Source organism: Phoxinus phoxinus (genome assembly GCF_949152265.1).
Source record: "Phoxinus phoxinus genome assembly, chromosome: 3".
Lineage (NCBI taxonomy): Eukaryota > Metazoa > Chordata > Actinopteri > Cypriniformes > Leuciscidae > Phoxinus > Phoxinus phoxinus.
Window position 1 is genome coordinate 40,904,432 of NC_136878.1, and position 27,057 is coordinate 40,931,488.

The 27,057-nt window shown below is 38.7% G+C and overlaps 1 protein-coding gene across 2 annotated transcripts in view; it reads left to right on the forward strand.

Moving 5' to 3' along the window:
* tmem132e (transmembrane protein 132E) overlaps positions 1 to 27,057 on the forward strand; it is a 358,047-nt gene that overhangs the window by 266,584 nt on the left and 64,406 nt on the right. The window contains exons 1-2 of one of the 2 annotated variants that reach the window (XM_079606021.1): positions 71 to 507; positions 1,482 to 2,409. In XM_079606021.1, the coding sequence (XP_079462147.1) occupies positions 438 to 507; positions 1,482 to 2,409 (998 nt within the window). In that variant the 5' untranslated portion in view covers positions 71 to 437. Of the gene's footprint in view, positions 1 to 70; positions 508 to 1,481; positions 2,410 to 27,057 lie in introns of those variants that run through there. The other variant, XM_079606022.1, reaches the window with a different exon arrangement.

Below are 27,057 nucleotides of genomic sequence, written 5' to 3' on the forward strand. Positions count from 1 at the left end.
AGGTGTGGTGAGACAGGGCGGTGTCTATGCTTTGTCTCGGGCTGTAAGAGGAGAACGGGATCTGATAGGAGGAGTCACAATCAAACAGGAACTGCAGAGAATAGATGGAGTGAGCGAATGCTAGTGGGAACTCACTCCGATCATGCTGCAGGGCAGGAGGTGTCTTCGGAGCCTCTTAACAGGCACGAGTGATCAGTGTCTTTTAGATCTTTGAGCAGGTTCTGGATACAGTTGGATTACTACTGAGAGGATACTACTCGTGTGCTTTCAAGTTTGGAGACTTTGAGCAGGTTTTCAAAGCTTGAAGTGAGCTTGATCTGCAGCTATCTTTTTTTTTCTACAGTTTGGCTTCAGCTGCATGGATACTCTTTTTTGTGTACCTGTGAAGTGATTCAAGTTGTGAAGTACGCGGTTTAAATGCAAAGCATTTGTGGAATATGGGACAATTTGTTGTTCAAGTGGATTTGCCATGGATTTTCTGTTCACTTCGCCTTGTCATTATGATAAGTAAGTTTTATCATTCCCCTGATTTTAGAGAGCATGATCCATATTTGAATAGAGTGCTTGAGGATGAATTGAGTTCTCAAATGACATAAGTGTCTCCCTTTTCAACTCTACAACAGTGTTTTCTATAGCTTTTTTATTTGGTCAACTTTGCTTAGAACATTAGCAAAGTTCAACTGTCTCTATTTCTCTCCAGTACAGGCAGATTATGATCAGCGTATTGAAGTTTCTCAACAATCGATCAGGCATCTAGTCTTAGGAAGTTAATCTTAGGAACCCAAGAGATAGAGATCAATGATGTTCTTCTGTGTACAATATGTTATTGGACAAACTGTTGCATGCTACTCGATATATCACCTCACTCCAAATGGTGAGAATCTCTGTCAAAGATGATCAGCTCCATCCTCTCACTGAAGCCAATGTATTCATTATATGAATTTATTGCTCATTATTTGAATTTCTACACACCCGGCTCATCCGAAACAGTTCATTTGAAAACCTCTCTCTCTTGCATGCTGTTAATCAGCATCTATTGTCAGAGCCAACTGAGCTCTCGAGGCATGAAAGGGAGAGCAAGCATTCATTTGAAAAACATTGTTCACTTTCTTGTGAAAATGGAGAAAATTTCCCTGCCACTAGCAGATACAGAAAATATCTTGAATTCCTCTCAATGCAATAAATATGTTTTTTATCAAGCCAACACGTCACTACTTGTCATTTTTTATTTGTTTTCCATCCAATAGCCACTTGCAATGCTGTAACTCAAGGGTGGTCCCCTATAAAGCTGTATGAAGTTGAGTGACCACTTAAGGGTTCGGTGTTAAACAGGAGCAGGATTCCATGAACTCTAGAGTTCCTAAATTCTTAAATCTGGTCTACTGAGTTTGAACCTGTGTGTTAACAATTTCGATTCTTGGCTACCACCAAATATTATCAGTGCATATTTAACAGTATTTATTCTTGTTTTGTCTTTGCAGTTGCTGGTAAAGTTTCCCCTACCAGTTCCGATGCCCTCTTCAGCGTCCCTGTTCCTAGTACCACCTCCAGTCCACCAGAAGTTTACCTCCCTGCAAATTTTAAGATCTCCAACACACAGTTGGCGTTCTTTCTCCAGGAGACCCGAGTTACATCATATGGCAGCCAACGTGGACACCCTCTTCAGCGCTCTGAAAGCTTTGTGGTCTTCCAGACCAAGGAACTGCCTGCAATCAACATCTCACTTGGGCCTTTCACCCAAGACCAGACATTATCCAAAGACCTACTACAGCCGTCAAGCCCTTTGGATATTCCTGGAAGGCTGACTGTGAACTGGAAGGTCCGGGCCTTTATTGTACAGTCTAGAGTGTTTGCTAGTAACCCATTGGTTCAGGTGCTGTTCTATATTGCAGGACGGGACTGGGATGACTTCAAGATTCAGGACAAGCTTCCATGTGTGAGGCTGCATGCTTTTAGAGATGTTCGGGAGATCAAAACTTCCTGCAGGCTTCAGGGGAATCTGGCTCAATGCTTGGCCCAACTGGATCTCCCTTCCACGTGGTTTAATGTTAATGTAGCGCCATTGGGTCGCAGAAAGTCTTCAGGAACAGATGGGCTCGAGTTAAGTGGGGAGACCCTTCAAGTGGAGCTTTACTATACTCTACATGATCCAGACAGCAATGATGAGTGTGGGGAGACCTACCCACGCCGTGGAGGGGCATCCAGAGGGGAGGGCTCATCCCAACAACCCCTTCTGCGTATTGGGAGCATCAGTTTGTATCAGCCCAGTCAGGAACAATTGGTGGTAGACAAACAGCTTGACACAAACCTCTTCCTGAGGTTACCAGAGAGGCCATTAAAGCCAGGAGAGATCCTCAACATCTACCTGCTTTTGGTCCCAAATTCAACTGTGGAGCAGTTTACACTCAAGTAAGTCCTTTTCTTATTGATATGTGTTTTGGGGTGGTCTATCAAGGATTCTGCTCAATAATAATCAAAGTCTTAGCAAAATGGTCAAATTCTTTAGCAAAATACTAAGTCAAGCTTTATTCCTGTGTAATGCACTGTCTCAATGTCTGAATGTTCCAGAGAGCTAAAAAAAAAAAAAAAAACTAATTAACTCACATTCCTTACAAGGTAAAAACTGATTTCCAAAAGATGAGACACAAATCACAGAGGATCTAACTAAATCTCTAGTGAAGTGGTAGGCGTTAAGAGATTGTGAGAAGGATTCTGCTTTTCAAAGTAAAGACATAATGGGTATTAATTGACATCTGTTCAAATTAAATTTATCATGAGCTTGACCCACTTCTTGTTGAATTAGAGCCAAGGGGATATGAGGCATATTTCTCATCTGGCCTGTGTGTTTTAATTTTATTTCTCTTTGTCAATAGAATTGGAGGGTTAGGGTTCTTGTGTAGTAATATTATTATTTAAATCCTTGAAGGCAGAGGAAAATTAGCCTTTTTTCTCCTCAGATGAGAGAAATGGGAGGTAGGATTTTAGCTGCTATTTGAGGCATGACGAAGAGGAACGCTTCATAAACAGAGTTCTTCTAATTGTAATGGAAACTCACAGACTTCAAATGAGAAATTAACCGTGAATTAATTAGGCTTCGATAACTCATTAACCCGAACAGGAGCAGACAGAGTTGTGGTGTAGCCTTAGCAGGTATAGTTGATTAAGTTTTATCTGACATAGTCTGAACTTTAGTCTGTGTGTCTACAGAGTGATTTGTAGTAGAGTTTGACAGTCATTATGGGTCAAAAGATGTTGCGATCGGTATACTATATTATTTTTAAACTTTGTAGATCACCACTATATTGGAGAACAAGAATGATAAATACATTTCAGTGCTCTGTTAAAGTACTGTATGCACAAGCTCTCATGATAGTTCTCATTTTAAAGATTAATTTTTTAAGGTGAACTGACATTTTTTTATGGTCGTTTTTTATTGGTATACTGACACCTAGTGGTGTGGATGCAAAATCACATTATGACCTATTCGTGTCATACATGATTCATTTATTCGATGATTGAAAATTCCTGATAATAGGAAGGTTACTGAGACAAAGCAAGCTGTATTTATCTGGTCATATGTTCTCAACATGGGTGTCTCAATGAAGCAAATGTAAAAATTAAAACAGAAAACAGCTTTTATTAGGCTACCGATGATGTGAGTCTACATGATTTAAACAGAATTGTCTGTGCTGTTCATTACTTTTGGTAAAGCCTTTATTAATGAAATATAATACATTATAGAGTGCATCTTTAAAATATAGACCGTATAATTTCATAAAATATGTCATATAGCCTTTCAAAGAAACCTGCTCAAATTACAGCGCAGATGTGGGTATTTCATCCTCAGTGATTTGTCCATATAGTGAGAGTACAGTGTTGCTTGTCACTACAAGCATCATGATCCATTTTCTGAACCTAATCCTCTTAATGTTATGGCATATGCAGAGAATTATCCCTAGTTTTAAATGAAATCTGGGAAAGTTATCTTCATACTGTGGCATCAACCTGATTGATATTGTAAAGAAGCAGTTGCCTAATTTCTATTCCTTGTCACGAGGGAATGATTTAATAACTTTTTTCCAATCTAATATCTTCAATGAAAGTTCATCTGCAGTAGTTTTTCAGTTTACTATGATATTAAAATCCAAACAGTAAATCTCTCTGAACTCATACTTTTATGCACTTGTATTGGAGTTTTGTGTGGTCCAATATGGTGGCATTAATTCTCTGAGGAAAAGCTGAAGAGCAATAAAAGCTCAGGCCGAAAGAAAGGAGATGAAAGTCAGAAGTTGAAAGCTCTGAGCCAGTCAACTCAATGGGAGGTGAATTAAACTGTGCTGGGAGCCAAAAGTTGAGGGATACCAACAAAAAAGGCTATTAAAGATGTAATAAAGGAAGTCTTTAAATATGAATTAAGCTCAGATGAAGTCGCCCCCGACTTCGCATTCCTTCCCACCATCAGGTTCCTTTCATTTTTCGCACTTTATAAGACATTCTGCTGTTTTCATTTGTTATTTATAGAGATTGCATCTTAAAGGAATTAATCATGGAGAAATATTACCTTTTGAATCAACAGTGTTAACCCGCTAGTCATCAGTAGAGTAAGAATCACTGCCTCGCCATTGGAGAATGATCATGAAAAACCGTGTGTTGTACATGTAACAACTGAAACAAATCACAATATTTGGGTCTGCCAGGGGGCTACTTCAGAGCTGTTGAGGCAATACAAGATTGTTGCGAGTATCTTATTAGCATTTAAATGTCTTTTAAATTAAATTGGCTACATTAGTATGTGTACAATTGGTTTCCAGCAATTCAGGCAAACAGATGTTGTGAGGCAAAAGCCAGTGGCACTATTCAATAATTTGCCTACCCAGGAGGTCACAAAACTGTTCTAAATAAAATGTTTTCAAGCTGAAAGCTGAGCTGTTAAATTGTACAAAGACAGAATAGTTGACCTGTCCCGTTAGATTTTTTCAGTTCTCTAAACAATATCAATATGTTTAGTTAGTGGTTATTAATATTGGTGTGAAATAATGGATATGAATCATGTTCTGAAGAACTGTTGCTATTATTACCTTTTTGGCTCTACTTTATTTCGATAGTCCACTTTAGACATTCTAACTATAAGTAACTTTGCAACTACATGTCAACTAACTCTCCTTAGAGTATTAGTAGACTGTCAGTAGACTGTTAGGTTAGGGTTAGGGGTTAGGGTTAGGGTTCGGGTTAGTAGAATAAGTTGACTTGTAGTTGCCAAGTTGCTTATAGTCAGTGAATGTCTGTTGGGGGAGCATCAAAATAAAGTGTTAACAGTAAGCATATAGTGTATTAATACTTGAATGACAGTTAGTTGACATGTAGTTGCAAAGTTATTTATAGTTAGTAGAATGTCTAAAGTGGACTATCGAAATAAAGTGTTACCATTGTTTTTTTTATACTTTGAAAAGGGGCCATATTTAGGGACCAGAATAACTTAGAAACTTGGAGGTGAGCCCCATGGACTTGGACCAGTAAGCAACCACCCTAAACTCCTTAGTAATCACTAAGCAGCACCATAGCAACAACCCAAAATAGCCTAGAAACTGCATAGCAACATGATAAAAAAAAAAAACCTTTCCAAACACCTTAACACAACTGTAGCCTTGTGCACTTTTTATTCAAAAAATGTGTAAATCAATTTCTGATCGGTATTTGCATTCACTAATTTTATTCGTTTGGGGCCTTTTTTGTCCACTCATGAAAACAAATTGCAACCACATATCAAATTGAGATTTGGTCAGCAAACAGTGAAGAAATAATGGAAACATATGCTGTTTTCAACACTTCATACCAACTAAATGGTTCAAAGTAAATCGCCCAACTCAGTCATCCTTTGCATACATATACTATATGTCATATTTGATACAGTAACAGTCAAAAGTTTGGAAACATTAAGTTTTTTTTTATTTTTTTTATTTTTTTTTTATTAAAGTAGTCTTTTAATCTCAGCCAAGCTGCAATTTAAATAAACAGTTTTCTCTTGTAATATATTTTAAAATGTTATGTATTCCTGTGATAGCCAAGCTGAATTTTCAGCATTGTTACTTCAGTCTTCAGTATCACATACTTTGTCACTGTTATCTCACCTCTTAGAGACTTCATAAATTATTTTCAAGAATTGACGTCCGTTGTCTGAATATGTCAGAAATAATGGAGATGTTAACATTTGTGTATCGCAGCAACCAAATGAGAGGACAGTGACCGCATGTTTAAAGTATTGCTCACATCCATCTATGACAAGATAAATGATAATGCCATTAGACAACAGAACGGCTGCAAAATGCAGAACAATCCCTGAGTTGTCATGATGTTTGTTGAAGAGTGCAAAGGTTATAAAAGCACATATACACTCCAATTACTCTGAGAGAGAAAAAAATACTACATTGCCTGAAGGTTGTGTGTCCAATAGCTCATTGTGTTCAGTGAGCCTTAGTCTCGAGTCTGATTGGGTGACTCAACGGGGTGTCACCTCAACGCTGCTATGCTCTGCTGGTCAGCCACATCTGGCCACGTCACACGTGCTCTCATCATGCGCCCACAATGCCCTATTCCAAGCCTCGCTGACATTGGCCACTGCCGACCACCCCCGTGTTCTCAGATCTTTATAGCCATCACTTTGTTTTTTACTTCTGCCATAAAATTGTTTCATTTAACGCACCACCTGTGCGAGTATTTACCTCAAGCTTGTAGGTTTTTTTGTGCCTTGTGAGGAAAACATTTAGCAACTGATAATTAGTGTCGGGGAAGTGAGTCTGCCACACATAATTTAAAGCAGTTAAGAAACAATCAACTACAACTAATAGCAAATAATGACAACTAATGTTAACTACATTACAAGCTGTTAGACACTATATTGAAGCTATTTAAACAAGCAGAATATTCTAGTATTTGATTATTTATTCTGTTTACCTTTTATATAATACAATAATTCTGGCTCAAAAAGAGTGAGGGTTTTTGTAATAAATTAATGAATCTTGCATTAGAAAGGAAGTAATTAAACTTGATCAGATCATTTTACCCCAAATAAATAATGTAAACCGGAACGAAAAGCTGCTTTTCATTTGGCATTCAAATTAAAATTCACCCTCTCGTCGTCATGTTATAGGTCTGTATGTGCTATATGTGCTAGGACTTTTTGTTGCGGCTGTTGGTGTATTCCCTCAATTCTGTTCCTCATGTTCTGTTTTTATTTTTGTATATTTTGTTATTCCGCCATTATACCTCATTTGCATTTGGATCCAGTTTTCCCTTGCCTCTAAGTTCACCCTACATTACAGTATGTTTAATTTAACCTTATGACCTTGTAATGTTTGTTCAAGGTCATAATCAACTGACTTCTTTGTGGTCTTCTCCAATCATTTAGTTTGCTTAAACCCCGCCCCTTTACAAACAACTGCAAGCTCGCCTACCTGTTTGAGTGCAGCGCCCATTTCATAAGCGACAGATAGAAAGTCCCCGCCCTATATTTCAATAATCTGTTACATTATTTCAGATGTATGTCATAATACGAGAGAAAATATTCTGTTTCATTGCGACTTTAAAAATGACACAATGTATGGACTCAAATTGGCAAATTATTTTTGATCCAAACAAACCGATTCACTAAAAAGAATCAGACTTGCTACACGTGAGAGAGAGGATGTTTTGTTACAGCATGTAACATCGTAAGTAATGCTGTGTTCGCAATGAATAAAGAAACTAGGTTGTAGTGTTTTGACAGAACGTCAAATATACGATGTCCCCGTTTTTTGTTTTTTGTTTGTCTGTAAGGTCTTTTTTGCCTTTGTTAAAGATAATGAACTTTTTAAATGGTGGCTGTAACATTTCGGAACTGCTAATCGGCTGTTTGAGACGCGACACAACATTTATTATACCCGAGGGAGAAAGGTCTCTTGTTCTCTCTCGTGCCTATTATACTTCAGAAGATAAATCGAAGCACTAAAACAGACAGATTTCAATCAACCGCGGTCATTATCCTTTCATTTTACATACTTGAGTAAATGCAGTGTCCCGCTCCATCCCGCCAAACTCACACCGATTCGACACACAAGTTTAGGCACATGTTTACTTAACTGTTCTTTATATCATACCAAGTCCTTTTGATTTACAGTGTTTCACACATAAAATTGCTCAACGAGCTTAAAGGTTTGTTAACTTAAGCAAGAATGTTCAAGACCTTGATGTTTGTTATTCTAATGTAGTCTGTGGAGAAATAAATTGAGAGCTTTGCTCAAATAGAACTTGTATAAAGCAACGCAACTGCTGTCACCTGAGGATGCCACTTAATTTTATGTTTGCAATAGCAGTATTGGCAAAACAGTACAGTTTACTTGCCAAGTTCTTTTGCTCATAAAACACGGCCGTCTGTGCCGCCAAGGATTATATCATTACAGCAAATTGGTCATGCAGCACCATTCTGTCAAAGTCAATTGAAATCTTATTGCGCTACATTTACGACATTTTCTTCCCCGCTTGGTTAAGCCTGACCAAGATAGAAGCTAAACGCTTCTCAAGACACCGACCAACATATGTTTTACTGTTGTGATATGCAGAAACAGATTTTTAAATTGACATATGCAAATGCAACATAGTCAGAACAGAGATACAGTTTCTCTTTTCCCTGATACAGTTTCAAATACATAATAACCACAGACATGAATATTAGCTTCATCCAGTGATTTTTAGTTTGTTTGTATTTTAGTAGTGCACTTTACTATGGAAGCTGGTTTTCGCCACGGAATAAAACAATTTAAAAGATAATTGCGACTTTATATATCGCAATTCTGACTTCTTTTCTAACAATTGTGAGATATAAACTTGCAATTGTGAGTTATAAAGTCCAATGAGGGGGAAAAAAAGACAAAAAAATTTTTTTCTCAGAATCGTGAGTTTATGTCTCACAATTCGGACTTTGTAACTCTCAATTGCATGTTATTAAGTCCATGTTGCTGACCAACAGCAAATTCTTCACCGCTAAAATCAAAGCTTATCCTCATTGTTCTGTCGTAATGGCTCAGACTCTTCACAAAGGGGTTCCTCTTGGGGGGAAAAAAATATAATACAATTAATTTGCAGTAGATATACACGCTTACAATTCTGTATTTTCTAACAGGAAGAAGGACAGACTTTATCGTTCATGCCAACGTCCTGTTCAAACAGGTAATATGGGAACACAGGAAAGAATTGCACTCTATGGGTAATTTCATGAGGTCTTTAAAGAGCGACCTAAATAAAGATTGTTGAAAGCATTAGCTTACCAAGGAACTGGCCAGAGAGTAGAATCATTATAGCTATAAAGAAACACTTCAATCCTGCAGTGAATTTCGGCATGTGCTTATGTACTGCAATCAAGCTGTTATTCTGACCACAAAGACCTTCTTAAAGATAACTCACTATATGAATAGTTAGTTCATCTGTCATGATGATGACACTACACAAATCCATTATTGTATTGCCAACAACTTTTATTATTTCACTATCACCTTTTTCAGCCCTAAAGGAATTCATCTCATAAGTGGTGTGTTCTGACAACGTGCTGTTACATTCTGATTAATGAGCTTCTGTGGTTAAAGGGTGTACATTTTCCTATGTTACACAACTTTATCTTTTCCCAGTTTATTATCCAGAGGCAACTATAACTGGTTGACTTCCCAGAAAAGTCAAAACACAATCAAAACTTTGTTTGTCATTGCACTTGGGGTTTTGCATTGTCCTTGAAAACCACAAGACTGTAGGATGTCCTATTTGATATTTTAGGTTTCAGTAGGGTGCTCTTAAGCACCCAACTGATGTGCCCTTGATGTATCTTTTTGCTGATGCTGGCTCCACAGAGGACTTCCACTGCTGCATTAATGCACCAAAGTGTGACCACAAGAACTTAGGGTGGCATTTGGGACAGGCCCTAACACAGTGTCCTAACTAGACGTGATGCATTGCTGCGACATGTGATATCTTTCCATGGTAATCAGAGTTTTTCATCTAACCAGTCGTGACAGCGATACGTGACAATTCTGTTTTAGAAACGGTTTCTATCTCTGCGACGTTGCGGCTGGAGCAACAACATTCAAAGTATGAAAATTATAATCTTGGGTGCTGGTTATGTGCTTTTATTTAATGTTTTAAGAATTTAATGTGAGTTTAAATATCATGTTGTGTGACCTTCACAGACAAATACTGAAAGCGACAATGGTTAATTCACCTCAGATCTTGAAAAAAATAACATTTAAACTGTCAACTTAAGTTGAACAATTTAACGTATTCTATGACAAAGATTGTCATTTAAAAATGTCGTAATATTTATGAATTTGATTATGTACATATCAATTTTATTGCAGAGAGACTCCGCCCACATTATCTTCTGATTGGCTGTGATTTTTTATTATTATTGATTTCGCATCACATCTGGTGTGGACAGTATTGCATCGCATCTGGTTATGGTATGGTGTAAATGTGCAGTCACATTTACTGTTTCTCATCGAATTTTCGCTGGCAATCTCCAGTCATTCCATTAGCAATCCTTTCGATCGGGGGTTTCGGATTAGGACAGAAAACTTTCCCTTGCAGGGTTTGCTCGTATTGCTGGTCACACAAATTTGTTGCGGTGAACAACAGAAAGCTGCTTAGTTTCAAAGTAACTTTTGTGTAGGCAGTGCCTCATATAGCACTACACTATTGACAATAGACAATGGACTTCTTTTGCACACAAAATTTCCCTGAAAGTCTGTTAAACAACCTTTAAAGTTTCCATGTGGTGAAAATCAAGTTTTTAACGTTGTTTATGTGTCTATGTGGTGTTTTTAATATGGTTTAAGACAAACCATGTGCAACTTCATAAGTCAACACAGTTGCGGAGTATTTTTTGTAAATCTGCAGTGAACCAAAGACAGTCTTGTTTGAAATCGCTGGTGTTTCTGACGTCACAAACTACCTTGTAACCAATCACGTCAACCTGTGATCATCAACAAGTGGATCTCTGAGCTGCAGTGAGTGAGTGGAGGCGGGGCTAATTTACATATTCATAGAACCACGCAATACTAAATGAGGCAAGGGTGTAGAGTTACATTCAAACTATTTTAAGGCATGAAGAAAACATTTTCAAGGAAAAAACGCTTAAATACGTAATTTTGGTGATCACAGATGAGTTTTAATGGATAAAATAATTGACTACAGGGGGACTACACTTAGTTATACACTTAGGACTACACAACACATGTACCTGATTAACCTCTCCTTTAAACCTGACTTTCATTTTTGATGTGAAGCTTCTCAATCAATCAATCATGTTAAAAGGCAACTATAGTCATGGCCAGCAGCCATATCACCCTGTAGCCCAAGACTGGTTGCCCACTGAAGCTAAGCAGGGCTGAGTCTGGTTAGTACCTGGATGGGAGACCTTCTGGGAAAACCAGGTTGCTGCTGGAAGAAGTGTTAGTAAGGCGAGCAGGGGGCGCTCACCCTGTGGTCTGTGTGGGTCCTAACGCCCCAGTGTAGTGATGGAGACACTATACCGTCAAAGAGCACTGTCCTTCGGATGAGACGTTAAACCCGAGGTCCTGACTCTCTGTGGTCATTAAAAATCCCAGGATGTCTTTCGAAATAGTAGGGGTGTAACCCCGGCATCCTGGCCAAATTTGCCCAGTGGCCTCTGTCCATCATGGCCTCCTAATCATCCTCATATATCCATACTAATTGGCTTCATCACTGTCTCCTCTCCACCAATCAGCTGGTGTGTGGTGGGTGTTCTGGCGCAATATGGCTGCCGTCGCATCATCCAGGTGGATGCTGCACATTGGTGGTGGTTGAGGAGATTCACCCTTCTATGTAAAGTCCTTTGAGTGTCGAGAAAAGCGGTATATAAATGTAATGAATTATTAGTATTATTATTATTATAAAAGACAAATGAAAATTTGTCTGTGCAACCATCTGGTAAAAAACAAACTTCTACATTAGTGGTTTACCAAAGTGTGTGGTTCATTTGTATCCACATTTTAAGACTGTCTCTCATATTGAAGTCTTCGGCTCCCAGCAGAGAAGGGAGGATGCTGTCCCCTCCCACTCCCGGTAGTTGCTCTACATCATCTACTATTACCGCAGCGAGAGGGACTCTGAGTACAATAGGCAGTTTCAACCAATTTTGCCTGAGCATTTTCTATCGACTCGTTTCTTAGGCTCCCTGAAGCTATTTCATTTTCATGTTTTTGATCTTGCGTTTTTGTAGAGATCAATAAAATCTCTAAAGAAGCCTTCTAAGCCCCCAAACCCCTCTTCTTGCAAGCTCTCGCACCAAAAGAAGCGGTGAAAAGCACTGTGCCTCCCATGTCTTTACAACAATTGTTTTTCTTCAGTATCTCAGGAGGATCCGAGGCGCAAATTTTTAGGTGCTATTACAAAATTCTTCGACATTTTATCACCTATTCAAACTCATTTTGCTGTCACACAAATGACATAAAATTGTGCTTATAATTCCTCCTCTATTCCATGGCACTGTTCTGTTGACACAAACAATAGCATGAAATGGCATGGTGAGAAGGCCGCTGGCTGACACCGAAATTGATTCCAGTGCGCACACGCTATGTTTCGCAGTGCCAAGAAGGATTGCCCATTGGCTGAGTGTCCAAATCATTATGTGTTCCGGCAAATAGATCTTTTATGTATATTAGACTAATATACACTCTGTGCATCGGTGTCGGCGTGCATTGGTGTGTGTGTGGGTAAATGCTTAGATCAGACGGGGGTGGCTGCATGCTAAAGCCTGACATTATAAATGCATTTTCCCTCCAAGTGTTGGCACGGAGTATAAATACAAATGCAAATATATTGAGATCTTCTGTTAGAAGCCTGTGCTGATGACTCTCTTGAACTTGGCCCCCATATTGGCGTGTTAGAAACGCCTGCGTGATAAATGCTCTCGTCCGTCCACTATTGATGGATGTCATTGAGCCGAGATGGCTGGATATCCATACATGTCTCTGAACTGGTCTGTATTATTCAATTATCAAAGACTGAAAGGTCACATATTTTTTGCATTCTGCTGTAGCGCTTGTCGAAAGGGCATGTTTATTAGAAAGCCTGTGGTAGGTGTTCGCTTAAGTTCGATTAAGAAAAGATCACTTTTTCCGGGGATTACCGCATGGTGTTACTCTACACCAAGCCATATCAGCTGGTAATTGTGGCACTGCGGGATTTTTATTTTTTTTCATGATTAAATTCATTATGACTCATCGCAGGCCCACACGGAAGCTGTTCCCGTGAACTCCGCAGAATTAGGATTCTAATCATTCAATGCTCTCTACATCGCCCTCCTTTTCTGTTTGTTTATAATATAACGTATTTAATTACGCTATTTCTACTAATAGACTTCGATCAGGACACCAATTGATGTGAATGAAAACAAGACAGTTGCGCATGCAAATACAGACTTCTCAGTGGGTAGTACAATCTTAAGGTCATTGGTTAGATATTAATCAATATCCCATCAACGGAATAATCACGCAGACTAAAGTAAGACCAATTGAACAAGCTGTACTTCTGTCCTGGACAGCTATCCTGATAGATAAACAAGAGCGGTGTATTCTGATTGTAAACCATTCCACAGATTTTCCTCAAAATTATGCTTTAAGTCAATAGCCAGATCATTTTACATATGGACGTAAACATTTCACATCTGCAGTTGCTCAGTATTGATCTCCGTCAATGCAGCCGGAATATACACGCAGCCAATGGGAATCCAACAAAGTCTGTCTCAGATCATGAAGTTTCTTCCTGAAAAGTGTTTGTTTTGTGCCACATATTTTTGATGAATGTTGCTCATTATAAAATGTTCCGCTTTGACATGTAAGAAAGCATGGCATACAAAATGAATATAAATGTAACACTATGTATTTCTGAAGTGTGTCTTTCTCCAATCATCCGAAAGTGCCCCAGATTGATGGGAAAATAAAAAAAACTTCAAATGCCCCGTGACTCCAACTAAAATCCCCCGAGTGAAGTCAGGCTATGTCCACCGCTGGAGAGACATGATTGTACAGTTGATATGTGTGATACAGTAGTGGAGGTTTCTGATTTGGATGAGATTACAGTGACGATACCATGTGCTGTTGCATTGTCTGTTGGTGTTGTGAGTATCAGTTTAAACTGCAGACAGTGAATGAGACTAAAGGGGAAGTAATTGGAGTACATTACAGTAATTACACTGACACTGACATACTGTCCTGCAGTCTGAACAACTCAGACAGGTCCTTACTCCCTCTGTGTCCTCTCAACACACACGCACGCGCGCGCACACGCAATCCTCAGGGTGGCTCGCCTGGGGCCCAGAGATAAGGTAGTGCAGCTATATTAACAAAAGAGTCAGGCCTGACACCGGACTCTGGGAACCACTGCATGTCCCCTCATATACACTAATATGTTGGAGCACAGACGTGTCCAGGCCTCCTGCGAATCATGGATTTGCACCCGGGTTATCTGGCTGCGTTTGGGGCAGATTTATATAAAAAAAATATATATATATATAAAATAATAATAAATATTACTGTAACACTTTACAATAAGGTTCATTAGTTAACATTAATTAACTACCTTAGTTAACACGAACTAAGAATGAACAATACTTCTAATCTATAGCATTAATTAATCGTAGTTAATATTACAGTAGTTTCAACATTTACTAATACATTATTAAAATCAAAGGCTGTATTTGTTAACATTAGTTAATGCAATGTGAACTAACATGAACAAAAAATGAACAGCTGTATTTTTATTAACTAACACTAACAAAGATTAATAAATACTCTAACAAATGTATTGATCATTGTTAGTTCATGTTAATTAATACAGGTATTTAAAAACAATAATGTAAGTTTAGTCATGTGTCGCATATTAAACCGAATGGCATTCATGCGTATACTGGTATTGTGCCTGTTATGTGCTATTCGCTTTCACACAGTTGCTAAAATACGTTATTTTGTACACTCCTCACATCACAGTCCTGCAAATATGACAGGAAATGTATCCGGATTAATGTAGACGTAGCCTAAATCTGCAGCAAACAAGCTTTCAAACTGACTCTATATCACATGGGTGTATTAATCACAAGCTACAAACGATCCACACACCCTCAGTGCAAATCAAGAAATGCTGTTGTTATAAAACAAGTGCAGAATATTTCTCACACTCGTGCGGTATCCACTATCCAGCTTTGCTGGAGCATGAGGGTTGTGTCCAGTCCTCTGGGATCTGATGGATGAGATGTGATGGATGAGACCCCTCATGCTCACAGCTCCCCTGTAGCTACAGCTCTGCAGACGCCACACTTCGCACACGCTGCCTCTCACACTTCACTTTCATTTCTTTGCTTTTTCATCTTTTCCTGCTCCTTTTCAAGGGGCACGTACATTTGCCTAAGAGGCCTCTCACTGTGACATAAATGAATTTCGCAATTAAACGGGCATACAGGAAATATTATGATCGTTGTAATTCAGCATCTCACTTTGTGGGGCGCTGATAAATCTAATCACACCAATTTAAGGTGGATAGATTAGAGGAATAATTGGTTTATTTTGGCTTTTCATTTTTGTAATTATAACGCATAGAAATGCTTCTGTTTCCTGCACAGAAGATGAAATTGGTTTCTTTATTTATTTATTTTTCCCTGATAGAAATAAGTATGTGAACTTGTATCCAAACAGTTCAGTACTTGATGTTTTATTAACAAAGTTCGGGAGGAGCACGTTCAAATGATCTATTCAATCAGCATGAGAGGAGGCCTATAAATATGTAGTCGACTCTCCTATGTTCCTCGACAGTTTTTTCTGCATCTTTCCACCACCCCACCTCCTCACACCTCGTCTGGTTATCCTAACCAGAGATACGGGTGGAATAATCTGGGTTCGCTATTTTGGGCATCCAAGACCAAGTCCTATCTATTTGAATAGGGTAATCCTGAAATCTCAAAAAAAAAATTGCCAAACTAACTCATTGTTCCCTCGGGTCATTTTGACCCGAGACTCATTTTAAAAAAAATAATTGTGGGTGTTCATCGGAGGGGTCCAAGACCTTAGGACTTTTGTCGCACTTTAACCATGAATAAACACAAAAAAATCGACTGGATTCGAGGAGTTTATGTGGTTGTATTAAAAGAAGTAACAAATCCTTCCCTCGCAGGTCAATTTGACCCCCTTAGGAATGAATGGAATGCGAGGAATGCTTCAGTAAACATAGAAAAACCTAAAAAATGCACAAAACTAATAACAACATAAAAATTTTGTCTTCATGTGTATCTGAATGCATTTTTGAAGAGATAAACTCAAGTACTGACTTTAGGACCCTCATTTGATCCATATAGTGCAACAAGGCCATCTAATTGCAAGAATCATGAAATATGTTATATTATTTATTTTTTCCTCAAGATGTTCGAGACACCCAAATTGACAATGTGCTTAAATTATATTATTTATTGCTAAAATCCATTGACATGAACAACAAAATCTGACATGAACTGTCTCATAAATGTTTTTGCTTCTGCTAGAGTTTAAAAAAGCATATTTTTCAGGCTAGATCAGCCAATGTGCATGTGCAGTCATAAGTCCAAGTCTCGGATTTCTATTAAAACGGAGCTTCTAACGGCAGCTGCAGCGACGCACGGAATTTACCAGTCAGCAATTGGCTTTTTTACTTAGAAGGCGGGACGTATTCTGCCATATTGAGTGTTGCAGTTCCTCCTATTAATAAGTAATGGGAGTGCATGGTCGTTGAGTGCACAATAATTAGCTATAGCTGCAGTTATAACAATGACATTGCACATTTGAAGTCAACACGAAACTGCATTTGCAATACATTTTACTTCTGCAGTTTGATTTATTTACATGTTAATTAATTGGATCGTAATTAGTGGTCTCTAAATGACACGTTTGAAAAAAAAAAAAAAAGAGCGCTTGGTGGTTTGACAGTGCAATACAATGCAAACATTTCAGGTTACCAGTGCCATTGTGGGAATGTCAGTCAGCATTAATTTAGTCCATGAGCTGATTGTCAAATAATAGGATAAAATGAACATTTTGGTTGGTCATGTGATAAAAATGTCGGCCCTCATTAAACCTATGTACATGATTTTATTAGGATACTGATGTGATGTCTTCATCAAATTAAAATTTACATGACTTTATGTATCAAACCTATTTATCGTGTGTGTGTGTGTGTGTGTGTGTGTGTGTGTGTGTGTGTGTGTGTGTGTGTGTGTGTGTGTGTGTGTGTGTGTGTGTGTGTGTGTGTGTGTGTGTGTGTGTGTGTGTGTGTGTGTGTGTGTGTGTGTGTGTGTGTGTGTGTGTGTGTGTGTTTTGTAAGTATGTGCATAGAGTCACCAGGGCTGAGGAAGGCGAAGGCTGTGTGAAACCACTGTTAAATAGCTGTTCAGATCAAATGGTATTAAGAGCAGCATTAAACTCACTCAATGGCAGTTCTTTCTAAGCACTCTGATTTAACCCCGGAATTTTCACCTTTACCTGTAAAAAACCTGCACAGTATCACCTTGGCTCACAAATTTTATACACACTCGACCTGAACCTACGCTGTTAACATAGAAGCTTTCACAACAAAGAAGTGGTTAGAGTAACAACTGGAAGCATATGAATGTTGCCCTAGATATGGCTGTCTGCTCACTTTAATATATTTACGCCAATAGATGATCACACGAAGCTGCTGATCTCCGCCGCCCGAGGCATGGCAAGCGTTCTTTTAAACAGATTTTTGTCAGTGGAATGCCACTGTAAATAGACAATATAAAAATATATATTTCTCCCACTACTTTGTAATTTTGCCTGCCAAAATGATGATATGCCAAGTACAGACCCCTGGGGCATTCCCCTTATCTTTCCTCATTTCAGTGCCAAAGGATTCACCTGTAAAATATGGGGAAAGAAAAGAGCAGTGATCCTAGGAGTTTTTTTTTCTTCGCATAATGTTATTCCAGTCATTCCTGCAAGCATTTCAACTGAACGTGTGCTATACTTAAAATTGAAATATAAGTTTCCAGCATTTTTTTGGCACTTCAAATCTGTAGTTTGTTCTAAAATGTGACATTGTTGTGTTTATATATGCGTTTTATCGTAGTGTAGTAATTGAGCACTCTCAATATGTCATCATTATCTACATATAGGTGTTGCTTGCACTTTTATTCCCCAGGGGTTGAATTTTATTAAAACAGATTTAAACCGTTTTTTTTCTGGTAATATGGAAAATTGTAGATGAAAACATCTTTAAATGTCTTTACCATGCATCATTTATTTTTGCTTCCTCAATTTTATTGTTTTACGCTTGTTTTACCCAGACTTGCAATCACAAGATGAAAATCCATCATAAAAACATGACATAATCATCTATTTTATATTAATATTTATTATATTCTAAACTATTTTAGATGTTACAGCATCAAGCTATATATATATATATATATATTTTTTTTTTGTATTTATGATATATAAAATGTTAAATTATTCTTATAAGACAAATGTGGGACATTTTATTCCAAAAATGTATAAAATGTTGTTTCAACCATTTGTTGGTTCAGAAAACTACGGATAGTTGAATAAACACTGATTAATGTGTGTGTTTGTCTATATGTGTTTGCGTGGTTGTTAGATGTATTCAGACTTTATATATTAACTGTCTCTTTTTTTATTGTGCTGTTCACTGTAGGAGTATGTTATAAAACATATTTGTACATTGCTGCAGTCTGTCTCCGCCAACAAGCCCTGCTGAGATTTTTTTTTTTCTTGGGCCTTGTTTTATTTTAGTGCTTTCTCTCTTTCTCTGTCTGGGATGATACAACAGACCTCACAACTAGCATGAAGCCTATGACAGCTCTAACTGCAGAGTGTGTGTGTGTGTGTGTGTGTGTGCAAAGCACTCGCTTCTCCATGGCTATGCGCCACGGCAACTGGGGCCACTCCGTGAGGCTGGTTTAAATGAGAGTGAGAATCTTAGTGCGGCCTTGTTATGGGACGCCTCCCAGCCAACTGGGCCACAGTCGCTCTGGCTTTTACCGCTGGCCTCTGCTCATCTTTAATGGCTGTTTAGTGCTTCATCCCTCTCTGCGCCCTCATCCTAAGAGGGCCTCTTTCTCTTTTAAATCAAGTCATTTAAGGTCAAAGATCTCGGAGATCTGCTTTAGGAAGAGAAAGATAAGCGCATTATTAAACCAGGACTTAAGGGTGCTCACAGAACGTAGGTGGAAGAGCCTCCGCTTTGTCATAATCACATTAGTCTGTTCTTTGTCTAAGTTCTCCTGGGGTATACGGATCAAACAAATTGCTTTTGTGTTGTTATATTTATGATCTGTCATCATTAGGTCATGACTATATGCTGTTATGACTCTAGGGTGGTTCACATGTACAGCAATTCACTGTCTAGCTTGCTAACTAGCTAACTTGTATCTCTCTGTCCTACCGACCTTGTGTGTCTATCTGCCTGTCTTTCCGTACGTCCGTCCAAGCTTGTATGTCTGTCTGTCTCTCTGTCCATCAATCCAAGGTTTTTTCTGTCTTTCTGACTGTCTAAGCTTGTATGTCTGTCTGTCCATCCATCCAAGCTTGTCTATCTATCTGTCTGTCCATCTCTCTATCTATCTGTCTGTCCATCTCTCTATCTATCTGTCTGTCCATCTTTCTATCTATCTGTCCATCCATCCGTCCATCCATCCATCCATCCATCCTGTCCGTCCATCCATCGTGTCTGTCTGTCTCTGTCTGTCTGTCTGTCCGTCCGTCCGTCCGTCCGTCCATCCATCCAAGCTTGTCTATCTGTCTGTCTGTCCGTCCATCCATCCATCCATCATCCATCCATCCATCCATTGTGTCTGTCTGTCTGTCTATCTGTCTGTCTATCTGTCTGTCTGTCCGTCCTTCCATCCATCCATCCATCCATCCATCCATCCATCCATCCATCGTGTCTGTCTGTCTGTCCGTCCGTCCGTCCATCCATCCATCCATCCATCCATCCATCCATCCATCCATCCATCCATCCAAGTTTGTCTATCTATCTGTCTGTATGTCCGTCCATCCATCCATCCATCCATCCATCCATCCATCCATCCATCCATCCATCCTGTCCATCCATCCATCGTGTCTGTCTGTCTGTCTGTCTATCTGTCTGTCTGTCTGTCTGTCCGTCCGTATGTCCATCCATCCATCCATCCAAGCTTTTTTGTCTGTCTTTCCGTCCGTCCGTCCGTCTGTCCATCCATCCTGTCAGTCTGTCCATTCGTCCGTCCATCCAAGCTTGTCTGTCTGTGTCCATCCAACCTGTCTATGTCCGTCCGTCCATTTATTCATCTATCCTGTCTGTCCATTTGTTTGTTTGCCCATCCTGTCACTCTGTCTGTCTATCTATCCATCCAAGCTTGTCTGTCTGTATCCATCCATCATGTCTGTCTGTCTGTCTGTCTGTCTGTCTGTCTGTCTGTCTGTCCGTCCGTTCATCCAAGCTTGTCTTTCTGTCCATCCATTCATCTATTCTGTCTCTGTCCGTCTATTTGCCCATCCATCCTGTCAGTCTGTCCATCCATCCATACAAGTCTGTATGTCTGTCTGCCTGTCCGTCACATATTAAATCTATCTATGGCTTCTTTTTGTGGCACATGGCTTGCTACCTAGCTAATTTATATGATCGAGCTAACACTATGTTTTCTTATCCCTCATGAAGAGGTTTAATAAAATAAAATTATGCGGGGAAAACAGTGTCAGATTTTTTTTGTAATCTGAGTAAGCTTGCATTTATAATCATTAGTCATTCATGCATTGATAATCATTCATCTTATTCATGACAGATTATATTATGCGCTGCAGTGATTTATATACAAATTCTTTTCTCACTAGAATATTACTTTTAGTGTCTAATAAATATTTTCATAGTCAAATTAGAGTGACCAGTGAGCAGTGCTGGTTAGTAACTGATCACATGTAATCTCGATTCCGCAACCAGATTCCAAAAATGTACCTCTTGTAATTAGATTATATTACGTTTTAAAATGCTCCTAATCAGATTAGTTACTTTTTATGGATTACATGATTGCATATCATTGACACAATGATAGTCATTTATTCATAATTTATTGATTCTCTCTAATTCTTTTTACTCTTTTAGTTTTTTCCTTTCATACCGTTGTAAATGTCTTGTAAATAAATGTGTGATGCTTCTAAATTTTAGGACAAAAGTTAGAAAGCACTGCTGACAGTTGCAAACACTGTCTTCATCATATCCAGTGACGTTCACTAATTATTGATCTGGAAAAAAGTCTGGACAAAATGTTTAAAACCTGGAAAACTTTGAATGTGTAACTTTGAATGTGTAAAATGCTGTTGCTATGTTTGTTATTGTTTGCATGTAATCCACGGATATCCAAACTTTTTTGTCAAAAATATTTATTTGGAGACCCCTGAGATTTTAAGGTAATTTGTGTTCACAATTCTCTGATGTTGGATAATTAAGTGATAAACGAGTTAGGTCGAACATAATCCAAAAGTAGACAGAATACATTACCTAAAGTGAGTAATCTAGATTACGTTACTATAACTACAATTTCCCTCATGTGATTTGAAATCAGTAACAAACTACAAGCAATTATAATTTGCAAGTAATCTGCCCATCACTGCAAATGAGTTTTACTGGCGTTACATCCCATTTATGATAAGATTTTTCAAATGCTGTGGCCGGTAAAATACTGCCCACCAATAGCATTATGGCATCCAGCTGTATTAACAACTACTACATCCAACAAAACAGCCACTTGACGATTTCCAGAGATAAAATCTCTGTTTGTGTGAATGCACCTGAAGACTAATAGGTCTCCATTTTCTGTGAAAGCACAAATCCCTCAAGGTTGCTCTTTTTCCACACAGTAGGTAAGCCAAGTTCAACTTGTCCCCCTCTATCTACCCCATGAGTGGGTTTCTGGACCTGAACCTGTTTAGAGTAAGCAAGTAAGTTGATGGGAAAAGACAGTCTTTGCCTCAGGAAAATAGCTTCTCACTGGCCTTGCTCTCTCTCTCTCTCTCTCTCTCTCTCTCTCTCTCTCTCTCTCTCTCTCTCTCTCTCTCTCTCTCTCTCTCTCTCTCTCTCTCTCTCTCTCTCTCTCTCTCTCTCTCTCTCTCTCTCTCTCTCTCTCTCTCTCTCTCTTTCTTTTACGGATGGCCCTCGCATGCCTGAACCTCATGGTGTGCTGGGTAAGAGTGAACTCCGGGGTGAGTCGCAGTACGGTAGTTTCACACTTACGGGGTGTGTAGGAGTGTGTGTGAATACGGGAGAGAGGTGGTAGACATGAAGTGCTGGAATGAGCTTAACTTTGTACTCTTGGCAAAAATATGCATGCAGGTGCAAATAGATATGCAAATGTAAAGTCTCAGAATATAGCTCCTACTGTATCTTTGCGTGCTCAGAACTGCAGCTGTTTGATTGTGTAACACTCGTGTCTGTTGTATCCGCATCTGAGCTTTTGTTTCATGCGCCCAATGAAGCGTTCTTTATAGTCTTGTATATATGGTCTGTACTTTACAACAATACTGATATGTATTCGTTTCTGTCAGGATTCACAATCTATTGATTGATGTCTCTCACAGTATCTGTGCCGAGATCTATGTAGAACTTTTAGAAATGCAGGAAAATGTTAAAAACATAATTTATTTTGTGATATAAAATACTGAAAATTAACCCAGCTGGCCAGCATTTAGAATGTTCTTTCTTTAACTAAAAAGTATTTTAAACCTCAACTCACTCAATTCCCTTATAATTGGCATATATTATGTTATAATTTGCTTGGTGCGTGGCATCATTTGTCTCTATGGAAACCTATGGGGTGGCACATTTGCTTCTACATTAATGCATCACTAGATTAATTTGCTGTAACGAGGGAACTGATCGAGCAGCTGAAGGTGCCAGTGTTATTTGAGCCTCGGCATCTCTCAAATGCATGCTTATGAAAAACTTGTTTTAAAAGTTTACAGCTGATTTCATGCCTTAGTTTTACACCGCCGTATTGTTTTGGAGTCTTAAAGCTAGTCACTTGCTTAATGTCAACATCAAGATTCATACTGCATGAGCCGCCTTTTTGTGTTGGAGAACAATGCGGTTTATGAGGGGGATCATATGATAAAACAGACCTTTATGAAGACAGTTCATTCAAACTCAGTCACAGCCGCTGACCCCGAGCGCCCACACAGAGAGAGAGAGAGAGAGAGAAAGAGAGAAGGAAAAAAGGAAAAGAATGCTTTGTTCCAATTGACCAAATGCTGCTGTATAAAGCGCATCTGTCTTCAGAGCGTGTGAAAAGTAAATGTTGCCTCATCAGCTCTGTGTGGTAATCTGGTCTGATCCCTTGATGGAACGCCAACTTTAGATTGCGGATATGAGGGTCTGTTGCCTTTACATCTCTTTCTCCTTTTCTTCTGCCTCTTGTTGTCCAGATTACTCATCTATTTTCGTAATTTCTTCTTTTTTTGGCTTTTCATCTTCAAGGAATATTTAAAGGGCTCATGAACTCCATTGTGTTTAATGTTTTTTTTTTTTTTATGTTTCCTGGGGTGCACTTATAATGTTAGTGTGATTTTTACATCAAAATTGTCATAATTTAGAAATAAAAAATCCTTTTAGCCTTCTGATTTGTGAGACTTCAGTGTAAACGCCCACTGCTGTGATTGGCTGAGATCTTTGCATAATAGCTAGTATTACACGTGGAACTTTAAGCACGTTTTTACTATTACAGCTCTCAAGGTTAACTAATCGTGAAAAGTGTTGATTATAGCATTACAGTTATATATATGGCATTATATTTAGATTGTGGCATGAAAGGTTGCAGTGATGAGCATTGTAGTCGATCACAGACATGTTGAGAGCATTAATGCAGTGATCTCGTCATGTAACTTGATTTCTGCACACTAATGAATGCTTTCATCATAACTAACAGTGCAAACACAATGTACATACAAGATTAGTTTATTATAATTGAACTTTACAGTCCCTATGTGGCGAACAGTGGATGTGTCATGATTTAAAGATGTGAAATGTGAATGTGCTGTCTCCCAATCAGAGGTCAGGAATATGTAGGATGGTGTGTGGTAGACTCTAAAATAGTATGGTAGACGTGTCGTTGTGTTTTACTTTGTTTTGTTTTAGCCTTTAATCATTTTTTATTTATTTTCTGTTTTCTGTGGTGGTTTGTTATTTGTTTTGTAGCTGTGTTGTGGTATTGTTGTGGTATTTTTGTGGTTTGTTTTTTGTTTTGTTTTGTTGCTGTGTCATGTTTTTTTGGGGGGTTGTTTTTGTTTTGTTTCGTAGCTGATGTGTTGTTTTTTGTTTTGTTTTGTTTGTTTGTTTGTTTGTTTGTTTGTTTATTTTTATTAATAATGTTCTGTTGTGGTTTGTTTTTTGTTTTGCTTTGCTTTTTGCAACAACAAAAAAACTACTTGTTTTATTTAATTTCAGAAAAGACCCTTTACATAGAGTTCTGGAGTTCCAGAGGAGAACTTAATGCCTCAAACTGTTCTCAGATTTGTTGATAATGCTAAAGTCTGAGATTTAAAAATTAACTCGCATATTATCAAATGAACCCAGGACAAAATCATCTCTATAATCCTCTGTCTTCTTATTTGTATAAGCTTAATACAACTGAAATATTAACATTAGGTTTCCTGAGCTATAAAAGAGCAAACCTCTGAGCAATAAAATGTTCCTGTAAGCATACACACTCGAAGTCCACATGAGTTCAAATAACAGTGGTGCAGAGTCATCACTGCATCATTGCTGTGGGCTGATTAGACCAAAGCTACCTAAACACACACACACACACAGGGACAGCAGCAGCGTGGAGAACGTTTGTGTATATGTTTATGGGTGTGCATGCATTTGTGCACATTGCCAATGCGTTTGTGCATCCATACGTGAAAGCAAAAGAGAGAAGGGGCAAAATGAAGAGACAGGAATTGATGCACAACGGTTTAAGCAGTGCCAGGGGAAGAAGATTAGGATAGAGGTGACCGTGAGGACAGCTCAGTATATTAAATAGAAGAACGAGAATGTGGGGGTGAGCCAAAGATCAAAGAGAGTAGTCGTCTTTGAGCCTGCTCAATTACATACTTTTTTGTTTTCTTTAATAATCTATCTTTCTTTGTGGCACATTTTCCTGAAAGAACAAAATAAAGCATTATTTAAATGAAGAAACCATGACCTAAAGTGACAGCTTAGCTTTGAAGAAGGACTCTCTATTTAGCATTTTAACGCAACATAAGCATGCCAAATGTAGGCAGCGCAATTGTGCTCCCTTACAACACCATGTCCGAACCAGACACAATGCCATAAGATTCCAGCGACAAGTCATTTGTGAGATGAGATGCAAAAAAAATCAAAAAAAAAAATCAAAGCCAATCAGAAGAGTGTGTGGGCGGAGTCTCTCTGCAAGAGCACGGAATTTGCAACAAACATCAAAAAGTATAATTCAATTCGTAAATATTACACCATCTTTATGTAAAAAATACACACTGAGAGACTGAAACCATTTTTGTCATAGAACACACTTGTTAGTTCACATTGAGTTGACAGTTAAAATGGTTCAAATTTAGTTCACATTATTGTTTTCTTTCATGCATTTTTTAGATCTGAGGTAAATTGCCCATTGCTGCTTTCAGTATGGTTATAAAGTGATATTGTATGATATTCAAACTCACACCTTTAACATTAAATCAGTACCTGTTGCGCCGTCGCAGAAATCGAAACGGTTTCTGAAATAGAATTGTCGCGAATCACCGTCGCTGCTGGTTAGGACAAAAACTTCAGGACAAAAATTCAGGAGTGAAGCAACTCTGCTATACATTTCTACATATCCACACACACACACACACACACACACACACACACACACACACACACACACACACACACATACACACACACACACACACACACACACACACACACACACACACACACCTACACACATAGATTGGGACAACTTACATCTACTGAAATTGATTTGTGAGACACTAGAGACACTACAGCTCATACTTCTTAAAATCCATGGGTTTGCATGTTTTTTTCATTAATGGCATGGTGTTCAAAATGGAAAAATCTGACTCAGGCCTGACTGTATTCATGGAGGTGCTGACCTTGTTAAAGGGGTCCAGGTCTTTTTGAACTGATGAAACTGTGGTGTACTAGAGCCTCTCGAGCAACAGGCCTCCTGCTGGACAATTCGGTTCATTGCACCAAACACCAAATACAGGGAAAATGACCAGATTTCTCGTTTCTCCCAGGATGGTCCCATACATTTGATGCTTTTCACATGTCCCAGCTCACTTGAAATATGGGACAGTATCTGGAAAAACGGGACATCTGGTTATATCCTAGGAGAACACATACAACATCTCCCCAATGTAACACATATTACTGCCACTAGAGTGGATCCATCTTAACAAGAACTGATTATGTGGACTCCATCATAAAGCTGGTCCACAAAGACCCTATCACACTCCAGGCAATGGAAACATTGAAAAATAAATGCAAAGAGCCTTTCTCAGCACCTCTACAAGGAAATAGAGTCTTGATTATCAAGACGAGGCACAAGCAAAGCCTAGTGAAAGTTTCATAGAGCATCTGTGCTGTAAGAAGTGATTTATTTAAGAAGAAAAGCATGTACGAGCGAGAAATACATAAGAAACTGTAGGAGAGATGGAAGGAAGAAAGAGATTGGGCAAGGGTGGGTGGTGAAAGATAGTGGTCTGAACGTAATAACTATTGATGTGTGGTAAGAAGGGGAATGGAAAGAGAGACAGAGAGAGAGAGAGAGAGATATGCCTGCTCTCACAGTCGAGATGTGCCGTTTTGTTGCATTTGTCATGAGGAGTTAATGAGAAAAGGCCCTTGTGCTGGTGCTGTATAAACACACACCACTGCTGGTTTGACACTCCACACAGGTCTGATTAGTTTGACAGGCAATGAATGGTAGAGATGTGTTTTCACATACAAATGAGCATTTGT